This window comes from Pungitius pungitius, chromosome 10, assembly GCF_949316345.1.
Source record: "Pungitius pungitius chromosome 10, fPunPun2.1, whole genome shotgun sequence".
Lineage (NCBI taxonomy): Eukaryota > Metazoa > Chordata > Actinopteri > Perciformes > Gasterosteidae > Pungitius > Pungitius pungitius.
The window spans coordinates 1,872,150-1,883,022 of NC_084909.1; the positions used below are offsets into that span (position 1 = coordinate 1,872,150).

General features: G+C 47.2%; 1 protein-coding gene across 1 annotated transcript in view; it reads right to left on the reverse strand.

Annotated features, from left to right (window-relative positions):
* Positions 1-10,512, reverse strand: part of vwa8 (von Willebrand factor A domain containing 8) — a 34,711-nt gene extending 24,199 nt beyond the window's left edge. The window contains exons 1-14 of the mRNA XM_037488075.2: positions 9,969-10,512; positions 8,773-8,850; positions 8,517-8,647; positions 8,145-8,255; positions 4,876-5,043; positions 4,464-4,628; positions 4,095-4,144; positions 3,905-4,013; positions 3,692-3,796; positions 3,454-3,582; positions 2,761-2,895; positions 1,908-1,985; positions 913-1,073; positions 707-820 (exon numbers count right to left, since the gene is read on the reverse strand). Of these exons, the coding sequence (XP_037343972.2) occupies positions 707-820; positions 913-1,073; positions 1,908-1,985; positions 2,761-2,895; positions 3,454-3,582; positions 3,692-3,796; positions 3,905-4,013; positions 4,095-4,144; positions 4,464-4,628; positions 4,876-5,043; positions 8,145-8,255; positions 8,517-8,647; positions 8,773-8,850; positions 9,969-10,107 (1,673 nt within the window). The 5' untranslated portion in view covers positions 10,108-10,512. The remainder of the gene's footprint in view (positions 1-706; positions 821-912; positions 1,074-1,907; positions 1,986-2,760; positions 2,896-3,453; positions 3,583-3,691; positions 3,797-3,904; positions 4,014-4,094; positions 4,145-4,463; positions 4,629-4,875; positions 5,044-8,144; positions 8,256-8,516; positions 8,648-8,772; positions 8,851-9,968) is intronic.
* Between the last annotated feature and the right edge of the window lie 361 nt (positions 10,513-10,873).

Genomic DNA, 10,873 nt, shown 5'->3' on the forward strand with positions numbered 1-10,873 from the left:
CTATTCCTGTCGGTACGTGCTGAACCCACCAATTATTTACCACCATTTAATAACTGTTTTAACTGCATGCTTTTTTTTAACTTCCGTTTTATCCCCCTTATTCATCAGTGACCCACATACATGCACTTCATGCACTTCATGCACTTCATGTACACGGACATGCTGTTGCCATTAGCAACCGGCCGGTTCATTTTGATCTCTCTCTCCCCCTTTGTCTGATCTTTGCTACTCTAGAAAACTTCAATGTTGCGCTCGATAAAAACTGAAACTTGTATTGGGGCGCACAATCAAACGCTGCTAGACAAATAAACACAGACACACACCAACATTTTCTCTGAGCCACATGAGTGGAGGAAGAGGAAGTGGGTTTATTTCAGCGCAGGCGCCCCACCACATACATCCTTCCTGGCGGCTTAGGTGGGTTTTTAAAGAGCGCGTGCAGAACAGAGGTTGAGTCTAACGGCCACTTATGATTCACTGGATTTGACGTTTCTACCTGGAATTGAATTCCCCCCCCCCCCCCCCTCACTTCAAGTGCCTCTTCCTGTCTTGGCTCTGATGCAGACTGCGCTCATTGTCGTCTTTGAAAAAGCAGCGTTCCTGTTTCCATGTCTGACGCAAATATGGACTCCAAGAAGCTCCTCAAAAGCTGCTGAGCTTCACAAGACACGTGTGTGTGTGTGTGTGTGTGTGCGTGCGTGTGTACCTCTCTTTCAGTTGCTCGTCACTGAACTGCAGCTGTTCCTTTAGTGTCTGGTATCGGTCCCACCTCAGCAACCTGGTCCCATCGTACAGATCCAACTCCCTGTCGTGGAGCAACCTGGGACACGGAGCACGGTGGAAAAAGTTTAAAAAAAACAATACACTGTGTAAATGGAGCAAACTGTATATTTTTAGCAGACTAAAAAGAACCTGGACAGAACCGCCAGGGTCCCCAGGTTGACCCGGTGAATGCCGTCCAGCAGCAGCAGCTTGCCCTCGATGGCAGCGGTGACCAGGGGCGACGGCCTCCACGCCGTGTCGCCGTTGGGGAGGGTGAAGCGCTGCTGGAGGAGGTCCCTGGCCGTCATGTCCTGGAAGTGGGAGAGGAAGCAAACGGCAACGAGGAAATGCAAAGTGAAGGCAGGTGGAGGGATTGAGTCTTCTGCTTGTGTTCGATGCCATGATGCACACGTGTAACTGTGATCAGCTGACACGCATTAACTGCTACGCCGAAACCCTTTTATTATTGGAGTTGTTCCGCTTTTCTCCATCGAAGGACCAACGTGCGCAGATTTCCACTGAAGCCTCGCGTGACCACTTGTTTTCACTAAAGTCATGAAGTCACGAGATGAACCGAGCGGCGCAGGATTCCACAATTCCCGCAGCACAAGTGACCCCTGACCTCAGCCGGCTAAAAATAGCTGCGGGACGATGCAGTAAAACATTTTTTTTTTTAAATGGATGGAATCCCCGCAATTATAAATCACAAGAAACACACACGGCCTCGGTTTTGGAGAGCTTTTGACATGCAGGTATGTATGTGTGTCATAAAGTCATAATTTACATACTTTAAACATGTGTAACCCACCGCCAAACTCCACTGTTATGCAGACTGGGAGCAACTAACCAACTGACTGCGAAGCAAGCGGGGAAACAATCTTTTGCATTCATTATGCTACATGTGCTCATGGTTACAAAAAAAAAGCCCCGAGCCCCGAGTTTGTCCTTATGAACCCGTTTCTATTTTAGACCGACCTCTTTTATTAAATTAACCCTTCTTCACTGTAGGCAATTTGCTCCCCCCCCCCCCCCAACTCCCCCATGGCTCCTTCATGACGAGGCGGGTCAAGAGCTGTGCGAGTATCTGCCACTGACATGCACCCCCCCCCCCCCCCCCAAACAACAACAGGCTCGTTCTCCTTTACCTGGTAGAGCATGAGCGGCTCGATGCTGTAACCCAGCATCTCGGCGAACTCTCGCGCGATCACAGACTTGCCGCAACCCTGGAAAGCACACAAAGGCCAGAGGTCACATTCCCCGTGTGTAACATGCACGTATCTTAATACGCATACCGTGTTCTTTTTGCAAGATAGGGCGCACTCAAAAGCTTTTAAATTTATCAAAAAAAACGACGTGCGCCTCGTAATCCGAAGCGCCTCATGTATGGATTAATTCTGGTTCTGCTTACTGGCGATTTTGTGTGGTACAAGGCGCTCAAAATGTTACAACTTTGGTACAAACTACAAAGCCGCACCGCCTGCAGCATTACGGCTAACGTAGCCAGGAGTAACACATACTGTGCATCACCATAATATTACAGTGGGTGTATAAGGACCCCAAAATGATTTGATGATGATCGAGGAATAAACTGAAAAGGTGAGTGTATTGTGTTGTATTTTACGTGTTATAACTGAACAGGGTTGGTAGTTATTGTGAATACGCTCGTTAACGTCTGAATAATGTTGAGTTATTGTGAACACGTTTTAATAAAGTTTGACTGACGGACTTATCTGAAAATAGAACATTCATTGACAACGCGCCATATAATCTAGTGCGCCCTATAGTGCAAAAAAATTTGCTATGTGGAACACACAAACTTATGAGTAATATCCAAATTGTGTTTTTTATGCAATCAGAACCGTGAGATTGGCATTTGCACTTCAGTGCAAACTGAACATTCAAAAATGTAAATAATGTGCAAGAAGTTTTCTTTAGGTAAAAAAGTTAACCATTAACCATTTAAACAGGCGGTGAATTAGCTGGATACCGAGTAGCTACCTTAGCTCCTATCAGACAGACGTCCTTCACCATGTGTGACTGCATCATCTCCGCCATCAGCTGCGAGTGGCTCGGCGTGCTGATGAAGGCGAGGCTGCTGCTCGGCGGACGCGTCTCCTTGACGCCGGCGGGGACCTGAGGTTTGGGGAAGACGACAGATTGCCGTGAACAACACGCAGGTGTGGGAAAAACACCTTCCCCGGGCGGGGGAGAGGTGCGGATTGCGTTTGGCCCGTTGACCCTCGGCAGAAAAAAAGACGCGGGACGATGCACGTCTCTGTGGAATGATTGACTGGATCACGCGTCAGAATTTGATGAAGGTCCAATCGGATTATTTAAACTAAGGATATGTTCAAAAGAAAATCATGTAATAGAGACCCACTTTCTTGTCTGTTTAAATGCTTTTAAAATATCAAAAATTGGAACGTTTTGACCTTTTGTTTTTTTTACCCACAGGCCTTGTGAGACAATCAAATAGTTCAAAGCATCATACCGTGGGAGAACAACCAGCCACAGAAGGACTCTGAGGCTGATGTCTCCAAAACTAGGAAGTAGATGGATGATAAAAGGGCAAGAATGTGTTTTTTAAGCAAAATGAGAAGAAAGCTCACATTACAGTTCAATCCAGAGCACAACAGACTGAAGCTTTGGTTTCATTAATAAAGTCTTTATAATCTGGTCACACACGGGTACCTGAAAGGTGACGTCCTGGTCGGCGACGCGCAGCGAGACATCTGCGCGGCCCTCGAGGTCCGTCGCCCTGGAGACGCTGGTAATGGCGCTGGGAGCTGGCTGACGGCGCCCATCCAACAGCTCAAACCGCTACGGGGGGGGGGGGGGGGGGGGATAGGAACGCACGTGAGTAACCTTCGAGTGTGGCGGTGCCACAAGTGTTCGACAGATGATGAGGAGACGGCACATCTGGACTCACGCCGAGCACGCCCTCCACCGCGGCGCGGCCCTCCTTTCCCAGGATGCTGCTGTAGGGGTAAAGTCTCTGGAGCAGCTGCTGGGAGGACAGCATGGGGAAAGCGTTCTGCAACAACAACACAACAAACAAACAAACTTAGGTCTTCTCTCTGATCCTTTTCTCCGTCTCTACATAAAAGGGGACCGTCAGGCGGTGTTGGGGGCGGGCCCTCACCAGCACCCGGAGGGCAGGGAGCAGGTTGTCCACGGGGAAGTCGGGGAGGCCGAGGTCGGATGACTCCTGCGAGCACAGCGTGGTGGCCAGAGACAGCAGCTGGGACACCCTGCCATGAAAGTAAACGCCTCAGGGACTTCTGGAGACTTTAAAAGACCGTCGGCAAACGAGTTACCGGCGAATCGATTACCTCTCTGCGGCGATGTTTGGTCCCGCTGTGTACAACAGCTCCAGCTGGTCCTGAAAAGACAGCCACATGCCGAGATGAGTTCAGCCGCAGGCCGACAACGTAAAAATCAGCAAATGATATAATGAAAGACACAGCGGTAGTTTGTCCCGTTTTTTTACTGCACGAGCTGCCGGGGAAGATTTACAGGGAATGTTGTTTTCTTAGAATGTCGTTCCAGCAAAGTTTCTTCACAGTCTGTATTATTTATTATTGTTCAGGGAGATGAAAATGAGATTGCTGGGAAGAACGAGTTACTCTTCTCTCATCATGAAAACACTCTGGTTGGTGAAACGGTCGGGGTCAGGTCGCCTTTGGGCCCCTTACACTGACCTTGAACGGAAGGTAATAGACATCTCTGGCCTGGAAGCGAGAGCGGAGAGGAGGATCCAAGGGGTTGCCCTTGTACTTGGGGACCGGAAGGCCGAGAGCGATGACCCGAAAGTCCTCACTCACCCGGACGATCTTCCGGCTGTCCAGCTCCTCTGTGGTGTGATCCTGAAATCAACGTACACGTTTCAGCTGCCAATGCCATGCTCATGTATTAAGTAAATACACCGTATTCATGGCAACGGCACAAAAGGAAAGCTCTGTAGGAGTCGTGTGAAAATTCACTGCTCCAAGTGTGAAGATTCAGATATTTAAGGCTCAATCGACTGCAGCCTCCCGACGACAGAAAGGAGCAACACAATCTTTCCATTTTCAGAAAGCAGAGACACGGGTAGGCCCGGCGCGCGGCTCCGACCTGCAGCAGCTTGTCGTAGCGCTCGGCTGACATGAGGAAGCGTCCGTCCTCCAGCTGCATCTCCCGGTTCTCCAGCAGGTTGTTGAGCACCGGCAGCACATTTCTCTCCGCCTTCTCCAGCCCCTCCAGGACCAGGACCCGGCCTTTGGTCGCCGCCCTCACGGCACACTGGGGACACGAGGAGCCCGATCAATACCCCAGAAAGAATCAGGAGAGGTGGGGGAGGGGGCGGGGGGGGGCTAAGCCCTAATAATAGCAATCAGATGAACAAATCTGCTGCGCCATTGTCCAGCGCGACCTCTGACCCTGCGTGCAGAGAGAGAGAGAGAGAGCGGCGCGACGGTGCTTCAGTTGTTACCGCTCTTACGACAAAAAGAGCTCTCCATTAAAGCCTTCCTGAGGATGTCCTCAGCTTATTGTGTTCAGAACATCCTACAGACCAAACTTTTTTTTTTTTTTTTAAGTAGCAGCTTTTTTCGGAATGCTTATTTTCTACCACCGACTGAGGGATGAAAAAGTTTCAGCAGCGTGTGTGTGTGTGTTTTTGTGTAGACGCACATTTCTGCAGAAATCAAAAGGCCCGTCTGACGTCAAGAGGCAGGAAACTTTAGCTGTCTGGCTGCACCGCAGAGCAAGTGGCCATATAATTAGGTGAGGATGTAAATACGTGGCAGCCATAAAACTACAGCGAGGACCAGATGCTCTATATTTAACTCTTGATCCATTTTCAGCACCAGCGCTATAATCAGATGATTGTTAAAAATGTGAGTGACGCACGGTGGTGAGCGAGCCAAGGGCGGCGGGGGGGTGCACAGCCGGGCCTTGTTCTCTGACACAATGCTGGGGATGAGATTACAGATAGTGTAAAATAATGAAGGGATTCGCAGCATGCATGTGAGGAGTGTGAGGCCTGCAGTGACATGTGAAGCTTTGGTGCCATTCAGTCGTGTTCTGTGGAACTCTCTGCGTGAAGGACCCAGACTGAAGGAGATCAGGCCGACTTTTAGTGTGCTTTAAGTTCTGGGCCATCAAACAGAAAATCCCGACTGGCATTGAAAGCAGAATGTACGCCTGAAGATTTGCAGATTTGGGATTTGATTGTATTTTCAAACACTTTCAACCAAGCGTTCACATATGAGTTATAGTGGAGTCGTGTGTGCACCAGTGGGCTGATGATGTGTTCAGGTCTTTATCCCGATTCACTTCAGGTCACATGATCAACCATGTGTCCCTGCTGCCAATTTGTTTCTGCCGTTGCTTTAATTCCGCACTAACCGGACACTCTGTGGAGCTCGGTTCTGTTTAGGATGTCTCTTACTCATTTTGATGCCCAGTTTGCACAGGTCTGTCCACGATGTCCCCAATCGTTGTCCAAAGAGACGTTGTGTGCATAAAAGAAAGATTAAGAACTAAAGAGACCAGAGTGAAGTGGGCGAATGGGGGCGGGGGGGGGGGGGGGGGGAGGAGAGCAGGCATAGGGACGGTTTGAATGTAGGGCTCCAAATGAGCACAGGGCCCGGAGGAATACCGCCATGTCCTAGTTAACACACAAACACCTCCCACGACACCCCAACCGTTCTCCGAGAGGACCGCTCGCTGATTCGCACCCACGCCGTCGATCCATCGCCCAAAAATGAGGGCGAAGCGCGGCGACGCTGCACGTTTGCCCGGTCGATCCCACCGGCGCATGCGAAAGAAACACTTTCCTCGGGATTTCATCCGATTTGAGGAGGACCAGAAATAAGCAAAACTATCAAGAGGCGCCAATAGAGGTGGTGCATCTGTTCACAAGCCGTTGCCGTGGAAACAATGGACACCTGCTTTCATTTTGAGGAGGTGGGAGGCAGATGATCCTCAGGGTGTCGGCTGGTTGTCCCCCTTTGCCGCAGGAAACAGAATTAAAAGTATCGACACGTCACCGTATGAAATGCTTCAGAGCATTTGGAACCACGGATACACCGACGCGGATATCTGGTGTCGGGCCGGATCGAGTGTCGCCGTTGATTAGGTTTCAATTAAATTTGCAGTATTTTAACACCACGATACCAACTACCCAATATTTAATCAAGGTGTGAGCGGTGTGTCTTATTAAATGACACCACGTCCCACGGGCCCCGTTTAGGAGTTTCAACGTGATGTCATTTCACAAACTGGACGTCAATTTCCAGAAGATTAAAACACAGTTTTGAGAAAGATTAAACAATATAGTACATATATAGTTTGATTAAAAGAACCTCACCTATTTCATAATGATGCATATTTATGCGTGGCACTGCAGTAACCCCCATGAAGCTTCAGCCTAATTATATGAAATGTTGCCGAGAGTGTTGCTGCTCTTGAAGGTTTAGGAGTAAAATCTTAAGGATAACTGTGCGTAGGATACATTTGGAAAAAAAAAGAGTCCCTGTTTCCATGGCGTTTGTGTTTGAATTGTTTGTATTTTTTACACGCATGAAGCCGTGTGCTAATTAGCAATACGCCTGTTAACTATCTCATTTCATCATCCTTTGTCCCTGCTGGCTCTTGAAGGTTTATTTAGATTTTGGCTGTTGTTGCCCACAACGGTTTGTTCACTTACCAGTGAGAAATTAACGGGGATGAACAAGAGACAAGAAAGTTCTCCTCAGAGGAACCAGTCGGAGTGCCGAGGCACTGCTGGTTTCCATGGTTATTTGACTCCCCCCAAAGCGTGGGGGTGCATGAAGCTTGATCCATGAAAAGATGGCATGGAGCAGAACAGAGCCGTTTGTGCATCGCCGTAACAGAGAAGTAGAGAAGACACGGCATGCTCACTTCATGCTGCATGCTTTGCTTCAACTGATTAACTTTTAGTTTTGGTCATGTTACCTCGAGCAGCGTCTCACACAACCAGAACCTTAGAAGGGTTCTGAATTAAAAATGCATGGTATTTTATTCCATTTAAACGCAAAACTGAAAAAAATAATGTTTCCAATGGTCTGTTTCCGATGCCAAGTCTAAATTATAAAAAATCTTAGTTAAACCCTCTCAGTTTGTTGTATTGAGCAGGAAACGATGTGTGAGTGCGAGTATGTTCCAATATTTGCAAGAAGCGGTGCCCGAGATGTCACATGTCGATTACAGGGGCAGCAAATACAAACAGACATTCACACTCAAAAAACATGTAGGGAGGTCATCACAGTTTATCATTAAATGTTGTTGAGCCAAATAAATACATATATTTAATAACTGGAAAAGCGGATTTACGTCAACTTTACATTCTTTGAATGAGATTCAGAGGAATACTAAACCTGGTCTATGTAGAAGGCCGTCCCCGAGCGGATCTCTCGCCTCTGTTTCAGGTCGGTCTCCGTGGTGTCTCTGGACAGAGCGACATACTCTACTTCCCGTTTGGTCAACTCCTGGCCAGCAGCAAGAGAAACCAGTCAGAACTTTAGAAAACCACAGAGACGATTGAGGCTTTTGCAAAAAGAAAATATATATATATATATATAATCTCCATCTCCAGAAGGAACTACAAACACTAAAGGGAATATCTACAATAACGGGAATATAAAATATACAGAATAATAACATTGAGATTTGTGTTTTTTCTGCTTCTGTTTCACATTGCTGGTGCCATTTGTTGTCACGTATCTTGCCTGCGTCCCGTATTTACTCACAAGGTACTGCATGGCTATGGATCGCCTCAGCGGTCCGGGGGGACCGATGAGAAACACATCCTGCCCCAGGAGGTCTTTCTGCATGATCCATCGTAGGTGCTGAACCACCGTCTGGGGTAAGGAGTCTGAAACTAGCAACGCCAAACAAACGTAAAGCTGGAGTAACGTTCATCTTTTATCCGTTGTCGTCGTCGTTGTTGACGTGTCGTCTTCTCATTTGATGCAATGCGCTTTTCTGAGGGAGGATTTTACATACTGTGTTTGACGGGAACGAGCTCAGGATTCCGGGGTGTTTTGAGTTTGTAGGAGATCTCCCCAATCGTCACTGTGTCGCCTGCAAACATCGACATCGACATTGCTGGTTTTCTACACGAGCGCTTTGGTTTGACAGATACACAGAGCCTCGCTGCGGACTGTTTAACTCCACTGTGGGAGAAGCACTGGTGTGAACAATGAAATGATTGATGGCTTCCCCTCGGCTGTAGAACCGGGCCCTTTTCACGGCAGACAAAACTCTCTGGTCGCAGGAAAGGCACAGGTGTTACCAGCAGCAGTAACTGAGGCTCTGTTCTATTCTGTGCACGGTGTGGCTCATTGTCACACATCATTAACAGCATGCTCAACACCAGTGGACTGCTCCATAAAACTGCTCCATTAAAAAAAAAAACTGTTCCACTAATGTCAGTCTAAGTGCACGCAATATGTGGACTGATTTAAGTCAGGTTTACGTAATCGATACACTTGATGGTCCATAGTGTTCTTAAGCAGCAGTCCACTTTAAACCATGTGGGATACTGTGATGCGGACCAATAACTTTGCGCATCTGGGTGGAGTCAAATGACAGTAATCATATATCTATATCTATAGACTTGGTATATCTATAGATATAGATGGACAAAGTACATGCAAACAGCTCAGGGCCCAAAAGAGAGGCCGTATCCACAGTTGACGTTAACTATTTTGTTATATACTTGTTCAAGACTTGATTTATTGTGTTTGCGTGAACTTGAATTGACCTCTACGGAAAGCCCCGTATGCTTGACTGATTGTGGCGAGTTCATTCAAATCATGGCGTCCGTGGATAACGTGAATCGACACGGGCCACCTTACCTCTGGCTTTCACCTTTGACCTAATAGCTAGCTTTGCTCAGCCGGACACCTTCATGTCATCCCGCCACGAGCTAGGTCGAACACCAGCAACGCGCGAGCCCACCGCGACGTTCAAAGCGGAGAGCCGTTAGCTCGGAGCTAAAATTGTGTATCACTTGGTCGTCAGAGACAACACGGAACTGGTGTGTGACTCGGAATAGCTAACGGTAGCTATTAAAAGTTACCCATTAACGTTAGCTACCTCGGACTGAAAACGACGTCCTACGTGTCCCACTCTTTTTTTCTCTCTCGCTCTGCGGGGCCTTTGAGCGGCACGGCCCTGTCACGAGCGTCGCGGCTCACCTGAGGAGGTGTTGAGACGTTTGACCTCATGAGTTCTCCACTTCCAGCCGTCTCTTCCCAGAACAGATCCCAAAATGTGTCGCACTCTGCGGGCGGCGACGGCCGCCGACGTGCCGCTGCACAGCATCTGGGTGTGCATCGTTAAAGCGCCGCCATCTAAAACCTACTCAAATGAAACATAAAAACCCCTAGCGCTACGTCCTGGACCCCTTTGCCCCATTTCGTGACGTTGTGTCAGCGCATCTTGTGGGAGTCGGAAGATAATAATAGCGGGACAAATAGGTCCGCGGCTAAAGTCGTCCGTAAGGGTTTTATATGTTTTGAGTTTGAATGGTTCCGCCCAAGTGTTTACAATAATAATAATAATGATAATAACAACGTAATGCGACTCTAACGGTTGTTGGGTTGTTTCCACATTGTTAATAAAATAGATTTGGAAGAATATGATTCGGATGATTATTATGTGGGTGTAGATTGTGTATGTGTTCACATGATAGAAATAATCACAAAAGCTAAGGCATGCCCCAAAAAATATACCTTCATTTGAATATTTTAAACGAATTAATCGTATTATAGATCGCACATAATAAGTATATCATCGTATATTTGCATCATATTATGTTTGTTTCAATTTGTCAAAAAACTTTTCTCTCAATTCATCCACAATTGTTTCGTCCAAGTACTAACAATAAAAAAATGTAAAAGTAAACAAGAATATATATTCATTTCTATCTCTTCTAACTTAGAGCATATTATAAAATGAAGCCATGAACTATTTGTCTCGTATATGACAAAAGGACAATAGGATGTTCAAAAATCAATTCAAATATTTTGTTCGCTTCTCAAGCTCCACACCTACTGTTATGTTATTGTTATTCTATGTATAATGGTGATTTATGTACAGT